The sequence below is a fragment of the Myotis nattereri genome (assembly GCF_964212035.1).
Source record: "Myotis nattereri genome assembly, chromosome: 6".
Classification (NCBI taxonomy): Eukaryota; Metazoa; Chordata; class Mammalia; order Chiroptera; family Vespertilionidae; genus Myotis; species Myotis nattereri.
The window spans coordinates 89553266-89579662 of record NC_138081.1 but is presented as its reverse complement, the minus strand read 5'-3'; the positions used below and the strand labels follow the sequence as shown (position 1 = coordinate 89579662).

The 26397-nt window shown below is 42.9% G+C and overlaps 2 protein-coding genes across 3 annotated transcripts in view; one reads left to right on the top strand and one right to left on the bottom strand.

Moving 5' to 3' along the window:
• Positions 1–1089: 1089 nt before the first annotated feature.
• NT5DC1 (5'-nucleotidase domain containing 1) overlaps positions 1090–26397 on the top strand; it is a 102730-nt gene continuing 77422 nt past the window's right edge. For both annotated transcript variants that reach the window (XM_081093657.1, XM_081093658.1), the window contains exons 1-6: positions 1090–1360; positions 6475–6566; positions 8165–8236; positions 11616–11722; positions 15239–15318; positions 18178–18262. In XM_081093657.1, coding sequence (XP_080949783.1) covers positions 1268–1360; positions 6475–6566; positions 8165–8236; positions 11616–11722; positions 15239–15318; positions 18178–18262 — 529 coding nt within the window. In that variant the 5' untranslated portion in view covers positions 1090–1267. The remainder of the gene's footprint in view (positions 1361–6474; positions 6567–8164; positions 8237–11615; positions 11723–15238; positions 15319–18177; positions 18263–26397) is intronic.
• COL10A1 (collagen type X alpha 1 chain) lies at positions 20440–25175 on the bottom strand (the record flags this gene model as incomplete). The annotated part of the gene is made up of 2 exons (XM_081093660.1): positions 20440–22328; positions 24980–25175. 2 exons carry the CDS (start codon positions 25173–25175, stop codon positions 20440–20442), a joined length of 2085 nt encoding a protein of 694 aa, XP_080949786.1.

Below are 26397 nucleotides of genomic sequence, written 5' to 3'. Positions count from 1 at the left end.
AAAGCACTCTCAGCCTACCTGAGTTGCCGGCTTGTGCTTTCTGCCAAGTGTATTCTTAACAAATTCTCTTGCTTTGCTTCCTTAATAGATTCGCTAACTTTGCTTAAACACTGTTTTCTGTCACTCATCTGAATTTTTTCTCCTGAGTGGGACAAGAGCCAAGGAGGGGAGAGCCCCCTCTGACTGGGGTTGCTCTCCAGGAACATATTGATGGACCCCTAAGTTGGCTATTGGAAAGTAATGCTGCAATAAACATAGGGGTGCTTATACTTTTCAAACTAGTGCTTTTGATTTCTTCATATAAATACCTGAAGGTGGAATTGCTGGGTGAATGGCACCTCTATTTTCAAGTTTTTGAGGAATCTCCAAACTGTTTTCCATAATGGCTGCACCTGTTTCCATTCCCACCAACAGGGCATGAGGGTTCTTTTCTACGCCTTTCCTCACTAGCATTTGTTGTTGGTTGACTTGTTGAGGATAGCCATTCTGACCGGTGTGCGGTGACAGCTCATTGAGGTTGTTAATTTGCATTCCCCTGGTGATTAGTAATGGAGAGCATCTTTTCATAAGACTGTTGGCCATTTGTCCTCTTTGGAGAAATGTCTATCCAGGTCCTTTGCTCAGTTTATAATTGGATTGGTTAGTTTTGGGCATGTTTTTTACTTAGGAATTTATTATGGCATATAAAGTTTCTGGTTCAACCCATGGTCAAAGATCAAAAAAAGATCTTCCAAATCCTAGGCTAATACTAGTATCCTCCGAGGAACCTAAGTAAATAATATCGTCTCCATATACTCCTACTATTGGTTCAAGTGTAACTTTACAATGTTTCCCTGGCGCCTTCAAAAGGAAGGGGAGCCCCAGGTCACTTGGCGACAGGTCTACGTGCCCACGGGGGCTTACCTGCGCCCTCCGTCCCTGCAGCCGTGGCACAGCCCGGGTCCCATCCTGCCCTCGGGCATCCTGGGGGCGGAGCGGGCTTGCGGGATGAGCAGCGACAGACCGCACACCGGCCGCCGGGACGCAGGGGACGCCGGACGCGCGAGGGGCGGGGCGAGGGGAGCGCGGCGGGGCGGGGGGAGCGCGGCGGGGCGGTGCTCGCGGGCGCGGGAAGGGCTACGGTCCGCCTCGCCGCGTCCCAGGGCGGACGCAGCCCCGCCCCGCCGCGCTCCCCCCGCCCCGCCGCGTCCTGCCAGGTCCCGTCCCGCAGCGTCTGGCCGGCGTGCTCTCCGGCTCCGAGGCGCCCTGCGGTCCTTCCCGCGCAGCCATGGCTCAGCACTTCTCCCTGGCCGCCTGCGACGTGGTCGGCTTCGACCTGGACCACACTCTGTGTCGCTACAACCTGCCCGAGAGCGCCCCGGTGAGTGGCGCGAGGGGTCGGGGCGCACGGAGCGCCGCCTCCATAGCTGCCGGGGCTGGAGTTTCCTCCCCGCGCGGGCGGCGAGCGCCGGGGCCCTGCCGTCGCCGCGCCTTTGCGCGGAAGCATCCCCGGGTCCCCTCCGGGGCGGTGGGCACGGGCTGCCGGTAGTCAAGTTAGAGAGAGGGTTCCGGAAGAAAAGGGGGGGGAAGGAAGGACAAACGGTGCACGATCGGGCAGGGGAAACAGTTCCTAGGGCAGAGGAAGGGCGGGGCTAGAGGAACCGGGGTGCCCTCCGCAGATCCCAGGCCTTGGGACTTGTCTGCAAGTCATTTTGGGCACCAGCAGCGCGCCGCCACCGCCGCCGCCACCCGGTTAAGGGCTTGGATCTTCCTCGGCAGCATTTTTCCTTTCGCACGTCCACGCGACCACCTGTCAGTTTTTAGCACGGCCGTCAGGGACAGATTGCGTATTGGAAGGAACATTAGCCAACAAGTCACTAAGATACCTTAGCCCTAATTTTGCCTTCCACCAAGAGAAGAAAATAACCATCGCACACCAACTACGTGCTCCATGCACCTTGAATAAGTTTAATCCTAACGACAGCCAGCGGAGTGTGGGTCCTCACTGTGCTTTGGAAGGGAGGGGGAAGTGGAGTATGTGCGACTCCACACCTGTACCCTAATGCCCCCCCAATTCCTTTGATTTTCACAAAACATTGTGAAAAACTAGCAGATTTTGTGTGTGTGTGTGTGTGTGTTTTGTTCTTTGGTCAAAGATCTACACACCCAAACAGAAAAAAATTAGTTAAGAGCACAGTATTTTCAAGCACGGACTCTGCAGCCAGTCTACCAGCTCCTCTGTTACTAGTTCTGCGTCTTAATCTGTGTCTATTCTCAGTTTCCCCATCTGTAAAATGGGACCAATAACTGGATGTACTTCACGAGGTTGTTACAAAGATTAGATAGGTGACAGATGTATGCTTAGAGCAGTGCTGGCATACAGGTAAACTCCACTTGTCTGGCAAGCACAAGCGTTGCTTTTATGGTTACCACCCAAAGCACTTTAAAGCCTCACCCAGTTATGAGTAGAGCTCTAGGCCGTCGGCGCAGACATCGCCCAGGCCTCACACTGTGGTGAGGTAAGTGTCCCAATAAGCAATGCAGGTACCCGTCAGAGGTCGAAAAGGAGCTGGAATCACTTGAGTTTTCTATGCACAGATGCTAAACAAAAATAGTGTGCTGTTCCTCTGCTCTACTTCTCTGCTCTCCCTCTGTATAGATGTTCCCTTACTTATATTGAGAGTTAAGAAGGCTTTTCTTTACTACTTGATTCTTTGGCCACTAATTCCTCTAGGTCTTCTTCTTTTTTAATATATATATTTTTATTGATTTTAGAGAGGAAGAGAGAGGGAGAGATGGAAACATCAATGATTGGCCGCCTCCTGTACACCCCCCACGGGGACCAAGCCCGTAACCCGGGCATGTGCCCTAATGGGGAATTGAACAGTAACCTCCTGGTTCATAGGTCGAGGCTCAATCTCTGAGCCTCACCAGCTAGGCCTCTAGGTCTTTGGTTCATATTTTTCTTCCCTCTGTGTCTTTAAAATCCCCTCCTGGCTCACATTTTCTGCATCTCCTCTGCAGTCACCTTCATATGGGAGAAATATTGTTAAAAACCACTGTCATGTTAGAGCCAAAATTATGCATGTGCGAGCGTAAGATTTTAGAATATAAGATCCTTGAAGACAAGGATTCTTTACTACACGCCTCAATGTATGTGATGCTTAAAGGTTGGAAACAGTCACCTCGTGTGCTTCGGAGCCTGTTGGGTTTAGAAATCTTCCATGAAGGGCCTGCCGTGGGCTGAACTCTGTGGTGGAGTTGGGGATCCACAGGTAACACTCAGGCCTTCAGTGGCCTTCCAGTGAGCTGAGTGCTGAATGGTTGTTTGGGGTTCCCTTGTGGCGAGGGGTTTTCGGAGGCACAGGGTCCCCTGCTTTCCTCAGCACCAGTGTTCTCTGCTTCTCCCTGCACGTTGACCCCATTGTCTCCTGTTACAGAAGTGTCTCCTCTGGGAGGGAAGAAACACAGCTATGGGTGCCCGTGTTGGCAGCCTGAGAAAGGGCTCCTTGTCTTAGGAAGGAGCCTGACCCCATTGGAAGCATGTTAGTCGTCAGTATTGCCACGGGGGTGAGAAGCGCTGTCCAAAACGGGATAAAGTGCCTTGACCAGAGGCAAGTCTAGCATCCCCGGGTCCCATCCGGTGGGTGCAGTGGGCACGGGCTGGTAGAGCCCAGCCGGTAGTCAAGTTTGAGAGAGGGTTACGGAAGAAAAGGGGGGAGGGAAGGACAAATTGTGCACGATCGGGCAGGGGAAACAGTTCCTAGGGCAAAAGTATGATTTACTTTGGTCCACTGAAACTGACCAAGGTGGGAGGATGTATACCTTGAAAATGGGCCAATGCTATAAGTCAGGGCCCTTCTTAAAACTGCTATGTGACTGATAAGAATAGCAATACCTAAGCTGAATTTACTTGTATGCCAGGCACAGCTCTAAGCTCTTTATATCCGTTAATCCCATGGCACTGGTTTCTTGCAGGCAGGATCATGTGTGTGTGTGTGTGTGTGTTTATGGTCCTTAGTATGTTGCACTTCAGAATGACTCAGTACATGTGCGTTGATATTTTGGAATGATTGAATAAAAATCTATATAGCAGGTATAGGAGGAGTGTTCGCGGGCTTCAGGAATCCCACTCTGTCCAAAGGCTTGGAATTTCGGGGTGGTTTTAAGAACCATCACCTGTAGTTGTGAATCACCAACAGGGTGGAGAGCTGTTGATCCGTAGTGTTGACATAACGTGTGTCGATTTACAGTTGACCTGGATGGAGGCCACATCGCCTGGCATGGCGGTGCATTTGAAGTGCCTTTATTAGCTTTGCCACACTGAGCAGCTCTATTTGACCAGGAGCCTTTGTTCTCCCCGCGCTCATTTCCTGACACTCATACCTTAGCCCCCAACTTCAGCCACGTGCCCGCTGAACGTGTCCCCTCCCCTCTGGGTTCACCCACCTGAGTGCTCCTCTTGCAGACGTCAGTGAAAGCATCACTTGAGGGAGGCCTTCTCCCACGCCTTTGCCTGTCTGTCCTTGCTCCCCCCGTGCCATCCCATGCTGTCAAACGTGTCTTGGCTTAGCATCTGTAGAGGAGGGTCCGGCCGCTCAGGGTGGGTCAGACACACGGCTGAGTCTGGACCCCCGACCACGGTCTGCCTCAGGCTCAAGTGCATGTGATGCTGGCCCAAGGACAGTCTGAAGGTGAATGGGTTGGGGCTGATGTAGACCTCCGTCCACCCTTTGCCTGCTTTCTGTTTGGTATGCACAGTTCTTGGAAAATTGAGCCAGCTCTTTAAAGACAAAACAGATATTTCACTCCAAAAGCTGGGATTTCGTTGTTGGTGAGAAATCAGATCTGTCAACGACCAGCAAAGCGTTTTTGTTGCTTTGCTGCTTTTGTGCTTGCTTCCAGAGGCTTCTGTTGCTCTTTTTCCTGTTTTTCTTATGGTGGAAAAATGAGAGGTATTTCCTGTACCTGATGGAGGTTGCAGATTCCTCCTCAGGAATCACCTGCCTGGTGCCCATGTGTATTTCTCTTTGAGACGCCTTTGTGTCAAATTACAAGACTGGAACAATTAGGTAACCCATTTGATGTCCTGTATTCAAGAGAAAACAATCCACGGGTTGGGGTACAGTGCCTCCCAGCAGTGGACCGCTCCCCCAGAAGGATTTTGGGCAAGAGTGAGCTGAGAGAGCATTAGAGGAGGCAACACAGAAACAGAACATGACTGGCCAGGAGGTCAGGGATTCCCTTATAAGGCTGACAGGTAAGGTAAGCTAAACGGGAGTTGGAGGATTGCGATTGGTATATGCTGGTTTCCTTACAGGTGTGTCCCCGTAAGTGCAGGCTGAGCAACGCTATTATAGGCGAGCTGTAGACAAAGCTCTGGGTGGTTTTTCTTTACTACTTGATTCTTTGGCCACTACTTCCTCTAGGTCAGCGGTTCTCAACCTGTGCGTTGCGACCCCTTTGGGGGTCGAATGACCCTTTCACAGGGGTCGCCTAAGACCATCGGAAAACACATATATAATTACATATTGTTTTGTGATTAATCACAATGCTTTAATTATGTCCAATTTGTAACAATGAAATTGGGGGTCACCACAACATGAGGAACTGTATTAAAGGGTCGCAGCATTAGGAAGGTTGAGAACCACTGCTCTAGGTCTTTTTTTTTCTTTTTTCTTTTTTTGGCTCTAACATGACAGTGGTTTTTAACAATATTTCTTCCAAATGAAGGTGACTACAGAAGAGAAGCAGAGAACACTTAGCTTTAGCTTTGTGACGTGGGCTGGGCCACTGGGGCAACCTCCACTTTGTGGCTCAGGTACAAGAATTAACTTTATCACCGGAGGTGGGGCCTTTCGGCAAGGCTGCACCAAGCATAGATGTGATCATAAAGTGCTCAATATGTTTATTGTCTCCGTCATGTGTTGAATAAGTTTACAAAGCTTTGCCAAGTCTTTTTTTTTTAAATATATTTTTATTGATTTTTTGCAGAGAAGAAGGGAGAGGGATAGAGAGTTAGAAACATGGATGAGAGAGAAACATCGATCAGCCGCCTCCTGCACACCCCCTACTGGGGATGTGCCCGCAACCAAGTCACATGCCCTTGACCGGAATCGAACCTGGGGCCCTTCAGTCCGCAGGCCGACGCTCTATCCACTGAGCCAAACCGGTCAGGGCGCTTTGCCAAGTCTTAATGATCGCCATTCCCTTGGAATTCAGGAGAAAGATGAGTAATTGTCCTTGGTTGTATAATTGTATACTGATGATGGTACCATTTTGGAGGAAAAAAAAAAGACACTACAGGTAGTAGGGGGCTCGTAGGGGTGGTTTAATGGCTTGTGAAGGGCATTAAACTGAAGAGCTTTGTAATTAAGGCCTTCCCTTCCCCCACTGCCCCGTGAGTGATTCCATCCGGTCTTCAGGTCTGTGAAATTCAGAATGAATAGTGAATTTTATATTTAACCTCTCTTTTTTCTTTCCCTTTGTCTACAGCTCATTTATGATAGCTTTGCTCAGTTCCTGGTCAAAGAGAAAGGATATGACAAGGAATTGCTCACTGTGACTCCAGAGGATTGGGACTTCTGGTAGGTCCTTGTTTTCAAGGTTTGCACATCCCTTCTGATGTCTAATTGTTGCTGATAAAACTTTAATGCCTCCTCTTCTATGGAGGCAGAAAGTGAAATGTGAAATTGAGTCAAAGGACAAGATGCCTTCTCTACTAAAAAATTTTATGTTTAATGAATGAATGTCCTTTCTACTTTAAGTTTAGACTCAAATATGAAAACAAGCCAAGAGGGCATGTGACTAATGTGGATATTTTCACATGGTTAAATTTGTCATTATTAAGAATTTTGGAGGTTTTAAGAGCTATCTCTAAAATTTTATCTTTTAAATAGTTTTGTTTTATTGCTCTTCAAATACAGAAGTATAGGAGAAGAAGAACCATGTTTTGGATAAGTATCTGAATTAGGACATTTGGTTTTTCTGTAATTGGACAGACATTCCTTTGTCTAAGACTCTTATTCCCTTTCTGGGTTAGGATTCTCAAGGCTTCCTTTGTCTTTCTTCCTCATTTAAATGACAAAACCAAATGATAATCCTGTTAGACCACTTTACATTGTTTAGTTGAAAATTAATAATAATCCTAAAACACGTGAAAAATCCTAAAGCAACGGTGTTCCTCTGTTATGCATTCCTCCAATGTTTGGTTAGCCCTTTGTTATTCAAATCCTTTTGTAAAGGAGAAGCAGAAACATTTTACTATATGAACCTGCTGACTCTGGAAATTTTACTATGGACCAAAGTAAATCATACTTCTAAAGTACCTGCCATTTTTTAATTCCCTTGGTATTTGTTGGCTATTATAACTCCTTGCTTTTATTATTTCTAATAATGCATCTGTATCCATTTTTCTCCCCAAACTTAATATTTGACTTTCTTTTAGTTGTTTTCACTAATATACCTTGCCCAGAGGGCTAGTTTTATAACCTGACCTAAATTAAGGCAAATTCTAAAGAGTAAGGAAAGACTCTGGCTAAGATCTGAACTTGCAGAATATGAATGTGTGTGTGTGTGTGTGATTTAATAAAAACATTTTCACTTTTTAAAAAATCCTCACCCAAGGATGTGTTTTTCATTGATTTTTCTTTAAGAGAGAAAGGAAGGAGGGGGGTTGGAGAGAGAGAGAAAGAAACATCGATGTGAGAGAGAAACATGGATCGGTTGCCTCCCAGACACTCCCCAATTGGGAATCAAACCCACAACCTAAATATCTGCCCTGACCAGGATTTGAACCTACAACCTTTTAGTGCTCAGGAAAATGCTCCAACCAACTGAGCCACCGAGCCAGGGCACGATTTTCACTTTTTAACAGAGACATGCAATGAGGCTCATTTTTGCTTCTCTTTGAGTTTGTAATTCTCTTTTTAAAAGCGTAAGAATTTTAGAAAGTAAACATGCTGTGTCCTTCGTTTGTTCACATAACAGTTTTCTTTATATACTTTCTCTGTGGATGATATTTCATTTTAGAGTTCTTGGATATTCTTAACTGTATGATTAACGTATCATTCCCCTGGATGGGAGAATGCCTTTTTTGCATTGTGACTTTTTGAAAATATAAATTATTATCTTTTGAGTTAGGTAAATACATGAATTGATTGGGAATCAAACATTTCTGTTTTAGTTGCAAGGGCTTGGCCTTGGATCTGGAAGATGGAAACTTCATTAAACTTGCAGATAATGGCACCGTCCTCAGGTAATAAAATGTAGTTGTGAAGTCAAGACTTTACTCTTTTCAGGACACTTATTACTCTGTAATATTTTATCGTTAAGATATATATATATATATATATATATATATATATATATTGCTAATATGCTTAGTGTCCATCTGGGTAATGACATCACATAGCAACGCCCCGCTTCCTCTCCCTCCTTGGAGTTTCTTCAGCCCAGGAACACCGGTGGAAACATTTTACACTTTAACCAAATGTCTGTGAAGCGTTTTCCCTGTGCCTCATCTCATTTGATCCTCACAGAAGTCCTGGAGTAGGTAGATAGGAGACTTGGTGGAATCCTATTTTCTTTTCATTAGCTGGAAAATGGAGATTTAGAAACTTGACCCTACTAAAAAGAAGCAAGAAATAGTGGACCTTGAAAATGACTTCAGATTTTCTTACTGTGCAGAATATAGTCAAACACTGCTGCAGTTAAATATTTCACCCTTTGTTCTCCCGGCGGTATCTACAATAATAATTTGCTTCATGTTGATATTTACTGCTGTGTTGCTGACAATTACCTGAAAGAGAAGTTGGGGTGCTTCACTGGGCTGGAAAAAGTTTAGCTAAATCAGAAAGCAGGTCTAATTAAGCAAGTTTATTCTATATCTATAAAAGGCTGAGTTGACTTGCGCATGCATGATACATATAAAGCTCTTGCTGATGCCAATCGCATGCGTGTGTTTCGATCTGTCTTTGTCGATTGTGAATTTGGTTGACACTTCTATTATAGAGAAAAGGTGAATAGCAATATTAAAATATTTCTTCTAATTAATTTCCTTTCAGTGCGCACAAATTTGTGCACCGGGCCACTGGTAGTTAAATAAGATCATTATTTTAGTCAGATGATAGATCATTGATGGCGAACCTATGACATGCGTGTCAGAGGTGACACGTGAACTAAATTTTTGGTTGATTTTTCTTTGTTAAATGGCATTTAAATATATAAACTAAATATAAGTCTTTATTTTACTATGGTTGCAAATATCAAAAAATTTCTATATGTGACTCGCACCAGAGTTAAGTTAGGGTTTTTCAAAATGCTGACACGCCGAGCTCAAAAGGTTCGCCATCACTGTGATAGATCATCTGTATGCCTGCATGTCTTTGTATGAATCCTTTGAGCCATTTAAATAACAAATCTCTGAGCATTAGGCTTCAACATCTAGTTTCTTTAAATTTAGCTCATTAGAAATATTTGCAGGAAATACAGTAGAATGTTAATAACTTGCTTCCTGTCATTGCCCACCCCTACTGCAAAGGAGCTTGGGAATTACATTGTGTTAGGTGGGTATGTAGGTACCTGGAATGAAGTAGGACTTATTTTTATTAAGGTCGAGGGAGAGAATGGATATGGGATAGGAGTTTATGGTCTGTGCACACTTCTCTTCCTTCATTTATCCAAATTTGCCCCCATCATGCAGGATTCTGTGGTACCCCAGCTCCTTCTGGAAGGTTTTTCAGACTGTTCAAATCTTCCTCAGTCTCTCCTACACTCACTGCTGCCTCCCTTTCCTTCCCTCCTTTCAGGGTGAGTCCAACCCTTTGAGTGTTGGTAAAAGTAGGGCATGCATTTGAGAAGCAGTTGCTGTCACTGCTCTGAGCCTTACAGAGGGATCACGGAGTGAGCATCTATCTTTCCCCCAATGCTGATAGTACAGTACATCAGCATGGCCATGCAGCTGTGCGATTTATTATCCTATATAATAAAAGCCTAATATGCTAAGTGTCTGACTGTTTGTTCAACCATTTGAGCAGTTACTATGACATGCACTGACCACCAGGGGGCAGATGCTCTGACCGGTAGATTAGCTTGCTGCTGGGGTCTGGCCAATCAGGACTGGGTGAGATGGGCTGGACACGCCCTGGAGCCCTCCTGTGGTCCCTTCCAGGCCCTGATTGTGCACCAGTGGGGTCCCTCAGCCTAGCCTGTGCCCTCTTGCAATCCGTGCACTGGGCCTCTAGTTTATACTAAGAGTCCAAGGAGAGGGTGCTCAGAGCAGGTTACTTCTTATGCATACTCTCCCTTTTGATATATCATATTTTTTTGCACATTACAAATTCTTGCTCTCCCCCAACTTTCCCTTAAGGTGCCTCTAGCTACAGCTGTTGGCGTGGCCCCACTTCTGATTATTTTGTTATTCATTTGCATGTTTTTCCTTGGGCAACAGAGATAGAGTGTATGTATGCATGTGTCTATATCTATATTTACATACATACACACAGTGTAGCTTTGACTTTGACCTTTAACTTTGCTATCATTTTAGCACAATATACTTGTCTATCTCAAATCCTGGAGTTAAAGAATGGAAAGCATCCATAGTTTTGCTTCTTTCTTTCATTGTTATGTCAGTTCATCTCCCCTCGCCACACCCCTTCTGCAAGTCTGACCCTCTCCATTCAAGTTCTAACTACCCTGCAGCTTCTCCTGAACTGAGCTTTTCTCCTGGATGCCTGCTTCCGTTGAATATAGGAGCTTCCTTGTCTATTCATAGTTCCCACTCAGGATGCTCCCATCGCTACTTACCACTTTCTAAAACATTAACCTCCTTACAAAAAGGAACCTATTTGTGATTTTTCCTCCGTTTCTTTTTTCCTTAATTTTGCTTTGCTATCATAACCCCAAGCAAAGAAAAAATGATACTCTCTAGCATTATCATGTCTCATAATAAACTACATAAAATACCAGCTGTTTCTCTGTAGGCTAAGAGGCTTTCCTCCGGACCAACTGATGCAAGGGCAATATTGTGAGCACAGGAAATAGCTACATCCTGTCTTGCTGGTCCAAGTTTTGTCACATTTATCTCACTGCCACCCATTGTATTTTTAGCTACGTTATGTCCTTGAATGGGCAGGGTGCTCGCTCATCTTCACCGTCTCCTGTGCCCACCAGCTGGCCACCCCAGGTGCCAGGCTCCTCCCACCTCTCCTGTGGACCGGTGCAGCTCACACGCTAACTCTCCTACCTGCTGCCTTTTCTCTCCTGCTCCCTGACCCAGTCCACACAGTTGTTTTTGAATTGTTCCAGTTAGGTTCATCTTATCTTCACAGTTTCATGACCATTTCTTAGGAAAGGGTCGTGTCATATTCCTTCCAGAGAGATTATAGGTTATAGTTCCTATGTTATAGGTCCACATTGTGAGCTGCTACTGGTCACTTGCTCGTTGGTGGATGAATGAAGAGCTAGAGCTGTCAAGAGAAATGCCTTACAGATTCCTAAATGGGGAAGTCATCCAATTGAAAACGGAAACAAATAAAACTTTTGTTAATTTTAGAAGGGATCCACAATAGCAGGCTGGAGGGAGGGGTGTTCAAGGGAGCCATTGATGAGCACTGTCCCTCATCTCCCCCAACCAGGGCTAGCCACGGCACCAGGATGCTGGCCCCCGAGGAGCTGGCCAAGGAGTACGGCGGGAGGGAGTGGAAGTACTTCATGTCTGACACTGGGATGGCTTTCCGATCAGGTATGTCTCGCGTGGACAGCATTGTCATCCCCTCTCCTTTTCTTCTGGACCCTGAACCTGCTACACGAGGACATGAAGAAGGCCTTTCTCGTGTCCTGCTGGGCATGACGTACAAGGAAGCAACTGCGGTTTTATAGAAATAGGATGTATTTTTCTTCCACATCTGTCTGATTTCTCTTTAGCAGTTGGTTCTATGTTAATTAAGGTTTTGTTGATACTCCTTTTCTAGCACTTGTTCTAGAGGAAAAAGAATAGCACTTAGGAGTAATACATCCCTTAGCAATCTGTATTTTTATCAGTTTGTTATGGGCTCAATCCTTACTTTTATTTCTCCATTCTCACTTCTTTCTCTTTTCTAAAATTTTCCTTCAGTTTTTAAAAATATATATCAGAGAGAAAGGGAGAAGGTGAGAGAGATAGAAACATCAATGATGAGAGAGAATCGTTGATCAGCTGCCTCCTGCATGCCCCACACTGAGGATCGAGCCTGCAACCCCAGGCATGTGCCCTAACCAGGAATCGAACCATGATTTGGTTCATAGGTTGACGCTCAACCACTGAGCCATGCTGGCCGGGCTAGAATTTTCCTTCTTACTGCCAGTTCTAGTATCTTTTCCCTTCATCTTTTCTTTTTCTTTATTTTAAATGATTGTATGCATTTTTTTCCAGTCTTTAAAGAGCTTCACCATGGGTACACATGAAAAGATTTTTCAGAAATTTTTTACAGACATAGGTGTGCATAAAGTAAAACATTGTTATAACCAGACCTTACTAAAAGTCATGATTACTGGTTTTTCATTTTTCCTAAATTTTTTTTGCCATTTTCTCCTACACTACAGTTTTGAAATGCATCTGTTCTCCTTTAGAAAATGTAATAACCTGGAAATAGTCCTTATCTTGATTGTATTTCCTTTCTTTGTTACATTTGCAGTCTTTTGAGAGCTTTGTTTTTGTGGAGAGATGAAAATTGCAGGAAGTATGAGTATTCTTGATAAAGTAAGTTGATAGGCAATGCCGAGACTTCCCGTTGGGGTTAGACATAGAATGCTTTCGCACATGTCAGCTCAGAATAACTAGCGGAAGTTAAATGGGCAGATAGCCTTTTAGCCAAGGGGGGATGGAGAATTGTTGTCTCTCCAGGTACAGGTGGTGGTAAATAACCCAGAGAAGCGAGGCACACAGCTAAGTTCTGACATCCATTCAGTAACGGGGAGTGTTTTAAAGAATAAAGTATTTCCCAGCTGTTAAAGGACATTCGCCCACTCTGAGCCAGCTGTGTACTCCCGCTCCGCCCGTTCTCCCAGGGGAATCAGCAGCTTCTTCTGGTGCTGAATTTGCCCAGGAGCCGCTGAGGATGGCCTGGAAGGTTATCTGCTCTTCATTGGGTTGGTTAGGGAAGTGTTTTCACTCCAGGTGCCTGGTGGTCGGGCGGTGACATAACAGAGGCCTGTTGTTTCTACAAAATACTAAGAAGCTAATGCTTTTAAGAAACAATACTAACCCAGCCGGTTTGGCCCAGTGGATAGAGCGTTGGCCCGCGGACTGAAGGGTCCCGGGTTCAAATCCAGTCAAGGGCATGTGCCTTGGTTGCAGGCTTGATCCTGGCCCTGGTCAGGTGCATTCGGGAGGCAACCAATCGATGTTTCTCTCTGTGTCTCTCCCCCTCCCTTCCACTCTCTTTAGAAATCAATGGAAAAATATACACTTATTTTTTTTAGTGTAGAGATATATAAAAGAAGATGGCCTGTGGTTCTACAACCCAGTTAAACTTTATTTACATTAAAAAAAACAACAACAATGTGATCATATGCTTAGGAGATTTAAAAAGTATAGAAAGGAATAAAATGAAGAGAAATTATGTCCAACCCCTGCCCCTCAAAATTCCCTTTCCCCAAAGCTTATTTTTTAAAAATTATACCACAGGGATCAAACATTTTCTGTACTTTGCTCTTTGTAGCTTACATCTTAGCGATCCTGTCACATTAGCACACACATGGATGTATCTCATTCTTTTAAAATCTGGCATCCAGGGCCTGAATCATGATTTATTTTATCAGTCCCCTAATGGGGGACATTGACGTGTGTCTGATGTTCGGCCATTACAGACAAGCCTGCAGTCACATTTTCATACGTGTACAGTTTTCAGTTTCGTAAGTACATCCAGGGTGAACTCCTAGAAGTACAGATGCTCTCAGGATATGCAGGTTTAAAATGTTGATTAATATGGCCCAATCGCATGTTTCTTTACATGCCCTTTCTTTGTATATTGAGTCCGTTTATCTCCGAGTTAAATAGAGAGTTGTGAAGTGCCTTCCCTACCAGTATATTTAGGGCATTTCAAGCACTAATGTTTTCTTATAATCGCTTTTCAGGATGTTGACTTGGCATAAGGATGATTTTCCTTACCAGCCGATGACCAGAGAGCAAGTTCTTTTGAGCTTTTCTCCCACAGACGGTAGATTATGCGGAAACAGCTTGGTGTAGTGGCAATCACAAGGAACTTGGAGCCAGGCCTGGATCATATTGACTCTGTTACTTGCTGGATAAAGAGATCTGGTCAATTCCTCAGCCACTGTTAGCATCACTTGCCTCATTTTTAAATGGAGATTTCACTCATCTGCGGAAGTGAGACTTAGGCTAACATAAATTGTTCTCTTCCCGTCAGTGGTTTCACTCATGCGCCTGTGTTCCATGATCACTAAGAGTGTGTAGTTTGCAAAGAGAGTAGTATTGGCAGTGGATTCTTGGGGAAAGGTATTTCTGTGTACAGAGCTTAATGGTTAAGGGACTTGGTCTTGATTCAGAGGCTTGCTTTCTTGAGCTCACCAATCACTTCATTCCCAGTGAGCCGCCTGTTCTGTCAGCAGGTGGAGGGGTGACGCCTTCATACAGTACAGTCTCAGGGCTTTGGTGCTGGGAGAAACGTTGACAGCAGCCTGGCCCAGTTAATAGGTCAAGGCTGACTAAGCCTCACTATGCACACAGGCCAGCCTATGGTTGACAGTTGAGTGACATCAGCCCCTGGCCTTGTGGGTGGAAGTCAGTGAGCCCTTCTCATTAAACTCCTGAGTTGTTTATTAGACTCCAAACAAGACACATCAATATTCAACTCTTAAACTGAATTTCATCTCTTAATGCCCACCATGGGAGAGGAAGGGGATGGAAAAAAGGAGTATACACCTGGCAATGATGCTCTAAGGATACGCAGGTTTATGGTGCTTAGGACAGCTAGCCATCAGGATCAGCAGCTCACTCTGGTGCCACAGGCAAGAAATAAGATAATGTACAGGGTAAGGAACTTTGCCCACTGTCTGGTTGGGGGAGCCCTGGAGTATGGTGTGGTACAGAATAGCAGAGCAGGGGCAGAAATGTATGTGGGATATCATCTTCCTTTTCCTCTAGATTTCTGGCAAAGCCCTTCCTAACCTTTCTTAAGAATAAAAAATAGTCTGAGATGTTCCTTCTAATAATTTCAGCATGAATTTGTTCCCAGTTTAAAATTTTGTTCTTTTTCAGGAAAGTATTATTTTTATGATAACTACTTTGACCTGCCAGGAGCTCTTCTGTGTGCCAGAGTGGTGGACTCTTTAACAAAGGTGAAAACTTTTTTTTTTTTTCATATTTTAGAAAACTGTGATGTACATATAAATCAGTATATGTCTTTTGAGTGGAGATTTTACTCAGTTTCCTCTTTGTGGTTTCAGAGGAGACTGAGGAAGAAACACAAGAGAATTTGGCCAAAATGTTTTTGGAAAATTAAATAAGCAGTGACCATTTTTCCCCCCAGGGAGGATAAACCTGTTCTCCAGCAGGGGGTGCAAAAGTCTAGGGAAAAATACAGAACTTGGCATCTGCATATATTCTTACTGGGCAGGTTATGGTGGTTGACATGCCCCACGCATATAATTTTTTAGTAAAAGGTTTATCTTGGCCTTAAGCAAGCCCTGTCTATTGTTTCTGTGCATCTAGGTTAACACACCTTTGAAATAAACTGTAGCCACCCTTAAGAGAGCACATAACCTTGTTAACTACCCTGTAATCCAGTCCCCACCTAGCTTTCTCCCAACTCCATGTAATCTTCCTTGTTTCCTCATTAATTTCAAATGCATTGAAGAAGTTGCAAAACTCTATTCTCCAGAGCATTGGAGATCTTGTTCCCCCATATGTCATCAATTTGGCTCGAACTCTCATAAAAAATTTCTACAGGTTTAAACATTCTTACATAGACATCTTCAAGTTTACAGTGTGGCTTTAACTCTGCATTTTCTACTGATTGGTCCCATGTGCCAGCAAAAAAAAAAAAAAAAAAAAAAAATGGTGCCTATTCCTTGCTTCAGTTTTCTGTGGCTCAGGTCACACACACCCAGTTTAGATTTCATATTTTGAGGGGTGGATCAGAAACAATGTGCATCGACTGTTTGCTTCTTCAGATAATGTAGTCTGGTTTTGGAATAGAAGCTCACTGCTTTTAAATGGAAGAATAGGATAGAATAGAAAAGAATAGAATAGGAGTGTTTTATTTTGCTTTCAGCTTGTAGAATCGACAAGGGAAATAACACAAAAAGAAAATATGCAAAATTATTGATTAATGTCAGTTCAGTAAATGCGTACTTGTTTTTTTAAAGCAATAAAAAAAAGAACTTGCATCTGGAAAAATATTTTCTTTGTTTTACTACCAATACAAAAGCAAAGGTAATTAAGAAAATTCGACATGTCCTTAAGCATTCTAAATAATGTAAAATGAGAGAAAATGAGATGAAATTTTAAAATGAATCATTCTGAGCATAGTTTAATGCATATACACTTTTTTGTACTGTGTATCAAAATTAAATAGATTTCTAGTTATATCAGTTTTTTGGGTTTTTTTAAATTTTTTAAAAATATATTTTATTGATTTTTTTTCAATATATTTTATTTACAGAGAGGAAGGGAGAGGGATAGAGAGTTAGAAGCATTGATGAGAGAGAAACATCGATCAGCTGTCTCCTGCACACCCCCTACTGGGGATGTGCCCGCAACCCAGTTACATGCCCTTGACCGGAATGGAACCTGGGACCCTTGAGTCCACAGGCCAACGCTCCATCCACTGAGCCAAACCGGTCAGGGCTATTTTATTGATTTTTTACAGAGAGGAAGCGAGAAAGATAGAGAGTTAGAAACATCGATCAGCTGCCTCCTGCACATCTCCTGCTGGGGATATGCCTGCAACCAAGGTACATGCCCTTGACCGGAATCGAACCTGGGACCTTTCAGTCCGCAGGCCGACACTCTATCCACTGAGCCAAACCGGTTTCGGCATAGTTATATCAGTTATACTTAGAATTTAAGACCTATGAACATAAACTGGCTTTATGTCAGAATCACTTTCCTTTTTGCATACGTTATCATTTAAAATCACAGTGATCATGTTTATTTTAGAACACAGGTAATGATTTATTTTTTACTCAGAATTACTGTCATGTGTTTATGACAGTTTCTGTAGAGCATTAGTTCTGGTGCGTTTGTAGAAATTGTTATTGACAGGAAATAGAGACAGTTTCTCATTTCATAGTGACTACAAGCAAATGTATCAGTCTTTAAATGTTTTGGAGTTTTTATAATAGATACAAATATCTAGTAGTTGGTCTTCGTTTAGATGGAAACACTGCTTAATATTTCCAAGGGAGCAAAAGGTTGTAGGGTTGTGTGTTTCAATGTAATGTTTACTTGCTTTCTGGTTTAAAAAAGTCTTAATAAAAATGATTTACGTCCCTGACCGGTTTGGCTCAGCGGATAGAGCATGGGCCTGCGGACTCAAGGGTCCCAGGTTCGATTCTGGTCAAGGGCATGTACCTTGGTTGCGGGCACATCCCTGGTGGGGGATGTGCAGGAGGCAGCTGATCGGTGTTTCTCTCTCATCGATGTTTCTAACTCTCTATCCCTCTCCTTTCCTCTCTGTGAAAGATCAATAAAATATATATTTTTAAAAATGATTTACGTTCTGGACTTGGAATCTCCTTCATGCCTCCTATAGAGACTTGCTGCTCTTTTATATTGAAATTCAGGTACATGTGCACTGAATTCTAAAGTAACCAGCTTTATGGTTTCCAGCTTCGTAGCCCCATTGATGCCATTGTACACAGAGTAACACATTCTGATGTCTCAGAGGCTATAAATTTATTCCCGTGTTTAAAATATCCTGTAATTTTCATGCTTTCTAATGAGTGGAAATTTTTATTTGATTTCAGTTATATGAGTTATATTAATATAGTTGTGTGTGTGTATACACATCTTTGTAGCAATAATTTTCATGGATGATTTTTAAGAATGAGAAGTTTATTAACCCAGTATGTTTTCTGAAAATAAGTCCCTATTTTCGAATACAGTAATATTGTAATTGTTTGCCAAGTATTTTCTATTATGCGTAAAAAAGAATTATTGGATATGTTACATTTGGATTTTTTTTTTTTTTTTAGAAGAACAATGGTCAGAAAACATTTGATTTTTGGAAGGATATAGTTGCTGGTATTCAACACAATTATAAGATGTCAGCTTTTAGGGGTGAGTAATGTGAATACTTTCTAATAGATGTTAAATGCTATGTGTTTAGTGAATTACTTAGACATTACCTAATCTGCTGCGTTCTTTAATTGGGACTTAATTTGATCCTAAATATCACTATAAAGTTTGTACCATTTAAGAGGTCCTTTTGTTTATATCTGTCTCATGGCCATAATTGCCAACACTTTGAGCTGTGCCGTCTTTTGCATACCTGTCAATGGGGTCCTTTGGTCCATTCTCCAGAACTGAAGTTCTGGTGTGGCCCTTTCCTGATTTGGGAATGAGGGCTGGTGACACCTGTAACCTGTTACAGTTTGGAAAAAGTGAAAATGCCATTGTTTTTGCTTAAAAAACAGGACTAGCTGACCCAGAATGAGGGCAGAGATATCACCAACCCGAGCCCAGGGTTTCATGGTTCTGTTCACAGGTTTGCTTGAGATACACACGTTACTGCTAAGGAATAGAGTTGCCTTTATAGTGTGTGACCCTGGTGACCTCAGCCAGACTGTCCTGATTCAGCCAGTGGGTGGCTGATAGATGCGCAAGAGCGGTACTTTTTGAGCTTAGAAAAATGTTGCCCCCCTTTTCATTTATTTTTTGGCAGAGAAAGGCAGGGGGAAAGGGCGGGGGAGGGGGGGAGGAGAGATTGAGAGAGACTGAGATTTGGTTGCCACCTTTTGGTGTATGGGAGGATGCTCCAACCAACTGAGCCAAAACAGTCAGGAAAAATATTGCCTTTTGATTGACATAAACATTTCTTGCCTTTTAATGTAATTTAAGCCATCAAAAGAATCCTAAATATTATGACTAAAAGCACATCAAGGCAACAAATTGTAATTGCAGAATATTTGTTCAAATTACGTATTTCTCTGCCACCTCTTTCTTTCCCTCCCAGAAGAAAATCGCTGATCGGGGGTGATTACCTCACTTTTCTCTCCCAGCCCGTCCTTCACTGGCTTGTGGGTCACGTGTGGTGCTGAGGGGGTCACAGGTACACTCCGTGCCCGGGTGTGTGGGAATGCCCATCTCCAGTGGAGAGGCGTATCCTTGACAACTGTGAGCCACCCACCACTTCATTGTTTTACTTTTTATTAGCTTTGTAAAATGAAGAGCCTTAAAAGAATGGTTGAGAATTGCAAATTGCTACTGGCAAATAAATTCTGCACAGAAATCTATGGATGTTATTTTATTGCATTGTAAATAAGGAGTAGGTAAAACATTTCGTGCTTTCGTAAGTGAGGTACAGCTTATGACTTTTAAACAGCAATATAAAAATACAGTACAGAGCATAAATAAATAATGTCTTTTCATTTCTAGGCAGATTTTGAAACCTTTGACATTAGTTATAATTTCACTGGAATGGGAGGCACAAGGTACATACTGTAAACCCACAAAATCATCTGATATAAAACTCAGTAAAGGAATTAAATCAAATTAATTATACTTGTGTTAAATAAATACATTAGATCAGACACCAACTTCCAAGTTGTGAAGGGTATATAGAAAGCTTTTCTGCAATCACAGAAAAGTTTGTAAAGGTTCATAACCAAAGCACCTTGCATTTCTGGTTAATTTTAACATTATATTTTGTGTGTTTTTTATGAGAGCCATAAAAAAATCTATATGCACCTCTATATATGAATAGATTTTTTCACAAGGGGCCATTTAAGCCTTTGAGTAATGCACCATCAGAAAGATCCTATGATATACAATGTCTTCTAAATTTGAATATTCAAGTATTTAAGTCCTATACAGATATACCTCTTGAATGTTTCCTAGAAGTTCTGTTAACTGTTAGAAAACAGGTTTATTTTAAAAGGAAATGCTGAGATTCTGTAATCAAATTTAACGTAATGTAGCATCACGGTTCAGGGTTTTGTGATCATTTTGTATTTTGGCTTAGCAGGACTTTTATGGTGAGATTTTTAAGTACTGAAGGACTTCACAGAAAACTTGAAATGTCTTAGGACTGCTGACTAGGAATTTGACAGGGTCTTCTCCTATTGGTTACCATTGCTGCTCGCTTTTCAGAGGGAAAACTTGTTGGTCTGAAAGCTCAAATCTGTATTGAAATGAGTGCTATCTTTTTCAGCCTACGTCCATACGCATTTTGTGGGGCGGGCGACGTTGGGGAATGCCTTCTCAAGCAGATTTATATTAGCTTGGTGCGCATATGCTCACATCGGGGCCACTAAGAATCCTGAGAAAGATGAGTGGACGTACTCAGAGGAGTACAGGCCGTTGGACTCGGCGTTGGGCAGTTGGAGCCACACCTGGTCGTTTTCTGCGAGGTCGATGATGGCACTGCCCGAAGCCTGATCCAGGTAGCCCTTGGTGTATTCATCATACGTGTACATGACGGGGGTGCCGTTCTTATACAGGCCTACCCAAACATGGGTCCCTTTCACATGCACATGATAGGAGAAATAGTAGATTCCCGGAATCTTGCAGGTGAAGATTCCAGTTCTCGGGTCATAATGCTGTTGCTTGTTATACAAAATCTTATCAAATGGGATGGGAGCACCTATGGCTGGGTAAGCTTTGGAGAGAATAACGGTGAAAGCAGACACGGGCATTCCTGTCACACCCTGGTTGGCACTAACGAGGGGCATCCCGGAAATACTGGGCCTTTGGCCCGCCTTTGTAAAGCTTTCAGGAGCGACTGCCTGCCCTGGGGGCCCTGGAGGACCGGGGGGCCCTGGAAGGCCAGGCTCCCCGGCGTGGCCTCTCGGACCTGGAGGCCCGGGTGGCCCTGTGGGTCCATTGAGGCCCTTAGTTGCTATGCCAGCTGGGCCAGGAAGACCTGGCGTGCCTGGGTCCCCTTTAGATCCAGGGAATCCTGGAATGCCGGGGGGCCCAATGGGGCCTCTGGTGCCTGGTATTCCAGGAGCACCTCTGGGACCTGCCTCACCATTGTGTCCAGGCATTCCCTTTGCTCCTGTGGGGCCTGCAGGGCCTGGGAGACCAGGAGGTCCTTCTACTCCAGGGTCACCTTTGGGTCCTGGTAGCCCTGGGTGGCCCTTGGGACCATCGAGACCGGGTTCTCCCGGGTACCCTGGTTTCCCATCTAAGCCAGAGGAACCCCTTTCTCCCTTAGCCCCAGGGCGTCCTGCAGGCCCAGGTGGCCCTGCTTCACCTTTAGGGCCTGGCATTCCATGGTGGCCCGGGATGCCCTTTGGTCCTTGGGGTCCCACATTTCCAGGGGGTCCAGCCAGACCTGGCTCCCCAGGACGGCCTGCCGGGCCTTGCTCCCCTTTGGCACCCGGGCCCCCTGGAAGGCCGGGAGGTCCTCTTTGTCCCTGCAGACCCGGCAAGCCTGGTTTCCCAAAGCCAGGAGGCCCTGGGGGCCCCGCGATTCCCGGAGCCCCGGGGTGACCTTTGGTTCCTGGGACCCCTGGCTGGCCTGGGGCTCCGGCGGGTCCCGGCTTTCCAATGCCTTCTGGTCCTCGTTCCCCAGGAGGACCTTGGGGGCCTGGTAGGCCAATCGGTCCCCTTTCTCCTGGAAAGCCCCGATCACCCTTGATGCCTGGCTGCCCTGGAAACCCATTTTCACCCTTTTTCCCCACTCCGGGAGGGCCAGGCGGTCCCATGGGCCCCTGAGGACCTGGAAGGCCCCTCTCACCTGGACGGCCTGGCGCACCGTATCTGGTGTCTCCTTTCTGTCCATTCACACCAGGGACTCCCGGTGCACCCTTTTCTCCAGGAAGGCCTCTGGGTCCCGGGGCTCCTGGCGATCCCTGTTGTCCAGGTTTTCCTGGCACAGAAATTCCAGCCGGGCCGGGAATTCCAGGTGGTCCTGGTGGGCCCCGTGGTCCTGGTAAACCAGCTGGTCCAACATCTCCTTTTGGTCCATAAGGTCCTCTCTCCCCTGGTTTTCCTGGCAGTCCCGGTGTGCCTGGCTTCCCCATGCCTGATGGTCCCGGTGGTCCTGGCAACCCTGGCTCTCCTTGGGGTCCAGGACTTCCATAACCTGGTTTTCCTGGTGGCCCAGAGGGGCCTGGGTGCCCTCGAGGTCCGGCGGGGCCTGGTGGACCGGGAGTACCTTGCTGTCCTCTTACTGGTATACCTAAAAGACATGCCCAAAAACACACCCAGAGAGGGACATCGTTAGTAACATTAAGGATAATCATTGCTTCTGGAGATGTGAATCAGGACAGAGCAATGCAGCGTCAATCAGTCCTTTTTGACTGATCAGTCTTACATGGTTTTAGACAGTGCATTTTATATGGTTTTTTAAAACACTGCCGGGCAAGATGGTTTTACAAGACTACGGCTACCGTAATGCTTTCATTATAACCTAATGACCCATGAAAATAAGCTGGGGTTGAAGAATCCATCTACTAGTATAATGAGAGTGCAGTGGAAGCAAATTTATTACATTTATTTTGGGGAAATCATCTTCCTAAGAAGAAAAGAAAGAAAAACAGTATCTTACAGAAAAGGAAGGAAAAGACAAGTGCAAGATAAATGGGAAAATATTTAAGAACAATAACAGTTTTCCCTCACAAAAGCTATTCTGTAAGACATAAATAAGAAATGCCCTTAATTCTAATTTACATCAGCCATGGCCCTGCTAAACACGGGGTTTAGATTTAAGTTGCATTTTTATTTTTAACCTCAGCACATACTGTGCACTCCTACAGTCTCTGTTATTGACTTAAAATTGAAACAAAGAATTAGACCTAAAGGGAGAGGTACACTAAGTAGTGTTAAAATGCTTATCTAAAGTTTTCCTTGATAAATGCACATAAATATTGTTGATGGCATAGTGCTATAGGTTCATTTGAGCTAACTACTTCTCATAATACAATATATTTAAACTAAAAAATCACTTAGTTAGCCGGTTTGGCTCAGCGGATAGTGCCTTGGCCTGCAGACTGAAGGATCCCAGGTTCAATTCTGGTTAAGGGCACATGCCCGGGTTGTGGGCTCGATCCCCAGTAGGGGGCGTGCAGGAAGCAGCCAATCAATGATTCTCTCATCATCGATGTTTCTCTCTCTCTCTTCCTCTTCCTTCCTCTCTGAAATCAATAAAAATATTTTTTAAAAATCACTTATTCATTACTTTTTATGTGAAAAGTGCAATTGAGCCACAAGTGTGGGAGGAGCAGAGGGTGCCTCCTATGAGAGCTGCTGTAAGTATGGTAGGAGATGTCCAAGGGCTACTTTAGTCACTCAGAGGTGGGGTATAACAGCATTGCTGGCACTGGGATATACCATTAGGGAAGTATTAGCATGTCAAAGATCTTTAGGCTGTAATCATCACAAGCAGCTACAGAAAATACTCATTCTTTCTCAGAAAACTTCTTTAACAGCTAATAAAGATGGTAATAAAATTACATATTATTTTTAAATACCTGGCTGCATAATTTACATTAAAATAATTTTCTGTTTAATAGAGTTTCAGAAACATAATTTAGTGTGTTTTGGCTGAGCTCTCTTTTAGCCTGTGCTGAACAGATGTGCACCCTGTGTTTCTTTTATCAGCTTCATGTTTTACTTGTAGATTTGTGGGCTTTTGTCTTCATTCAGTGTACAGTGCCTGCCAGTGGGTGATAATATGCTGAGTTCCTACGTTATATAATCAAGTAGGAGTTAAGGTGGATTTAATAGTTAAAATACAGCTGCTCAACTTTTTATGTGTAAATAAGATACATATTTTTACTCTGCAAAAACTAGCCAAGATTATACAGTAAATTAAGATGGGGAGATAGAAATATTTTTAACCTTCTAAAAATGGTGCATTTTATTTTTAATTTAAAACCGTTTCTTATGATCTTGGTAAACTATAAAAAGTCTGAATTTGTGATCATAAAGAGTATAACCTAGGGCTGCTTGTCATAGCATTTCAAAATGCCATTTATTGCTTCAAGTATAAGGTTTCCTTATCTTTTCTTCTTTCCTAACATATCTTTCTCTTATTTCATTTGCAGTGTGAGACATTCAAGAGTATCTGTTGTACATCTGTGCATTTATTTTTAAACATTAAGCTAACTTTTATGAAATATTTTACATTTCAATTTTCTTCTTTAATAGACAATCCTACATGTTTAACTTGCTCAAAATTGTTGTCTCCAAAGGCATTTGTTAAAGAATGGCAAATATCCTTAGCTTTCTTTATGGGATAAGATATATAACTATAATGAGAAAATACTATGGAAAGAAATTTGAATCCTCCAGTCAGTTCAGATTGTTCAGTTTAATTCAGTAGATGCTTTACAGGCAGCATGTGTCAGATGTTAGTAAATGGAATTAGTGAATATGAACCCTAATCATTGCTCTTTGAGGATCTATTAGCACTTTATTAAACATTTTCTCAGTACTCTTACAGGAGCCAAGAAAGCTGAACAGATATATAGACCTCCTACTCTTTTTTTGTGCACTTGTCAATCATTTTATTTAAGCCATTTTCAATGTGAGTAATTTTGATTGGATTAGTATTTCTAGATTATGATAGTTGTTTATGCAAAAGCATCTTTTAAAGGAAAAATTTTCTATACATTAAAAAGTTCAGGTATATCTTTTTGTTATACTTATTGTGCAAAGAATATTAATGTTCTTGAATAGACCTACTTTTTCCAAAAATCATTTTGGGCTAATTCCAGAGTTTGAAAATAATTTAACACCAGAGTTAGTAGCATTTTGTTAAAGAGATCATTAGATTGTAGAAAGCAACAACCAACTAGTTAATCAAGCAACATAAACAGTTCAGCTTACCTTTACTCTTGATGGCATAAGGAATGAAGAACTGTGTCTTGGTGTTGGATGCTGGGCCTTTTATGCCTGTAGGTGTTTGGTATCTCTCAGCATAAAACACTCCATGAACCAAGTTCAAGGACATTAGCAGCAAAAGGGCTATTGGTGGCAGCATGTTCTCAGATGGATTCTGAAAAACAGAAAGTAATGATTTCATTCCACTCTGTTTATTGACCCATTTTATTTTTCTAATGTTGTACAAATGGATTCCTTATAGAGATACCTATTTTTTTTAATCTTACTGTATATGTTTTGAGTATATTTAATAATTAATGAGTTATAATTTCTTAGTTAAATGAATATATGTTTTGGGAAACCAATACTCAAGTAAAAATGAAGTTAAAAAAAATACCAGAAACTATAATTGAATGTCTGTATTAAATAATTCAGGATCTTTGACCTAGACAAAAATATCCAATAGTTTACAAATACACTGAAATTCAGATTAGGGCATTAGCTTTTGCAAATCCTGTTTTACTAGTACTGTCTTTTATAGAGACTGAAGCAGATTAAATTTTCTGAGTGCATTTTAGTGGAAAGCCATTTTTTAAAATCACAAAATCCAAGTAGTTAATTCATTAATCCAAGTAGTGATTTCCAAGCAAGCTGACACGGAAGTCCACCTGTGAGCATTGAGCCATAGTCTTACCTGAGTGAGTGCTGGGAGTTCCCGGAATGGTTTCTTGGTCACTGTCTGAGCCCTCCTGTTCCCAGGTGAGCAATGCAGAAGATGCTCCCTCCAGAGCTGTCCTGCTGTATTTATACTGGTTTCCTTCTACTACATGAGGTCACCCTGAGCTTAAGCTCCTCCCCCAGTGGAAGTAATTATGGTGGAAAGTTCTATTGGGCAGACATACAAGATCAGGTTGGACTGTCTTTCTCCTTGTTTTCTTATTGAAAAATAAAGTCTTTGTCTTAAATATATATTAATAGTTGTAACCGTACACCATCTTTTTCTGTAATTTTATTTTAGAAGTTATTACTCAGATGTTTAGGTTTGTTCATGATGGGATGATACTGCCCTCGTTATATTTTTGAAAACCACATTCTTGTGTTATTTGGTTGAAAATGTTTGGTAGTATATAAAGGGGAGAAATCTTTTTTGGAGGGGAGTGTGGATTTAAACAGCATCTAAATTCTTCAATTATTACATAAAGCCATCAATGTGTCCATTAATGTTCCTAAATTTTTATGAAAATAGCTTACCCCAATTCTGACTTATTTTTAGCCTTGGAGTAACATAGTGGTGAAAATGTAGGTAGGCTGATTTGTATTTTAGGATTTTAGTGTAACTCCTCAGAAGTTATTAAGAGAAATTTTAAATATGATAACAAATGAATATTTCAAGTTTTACATGTTAACTATTTTAAATTTTTCAG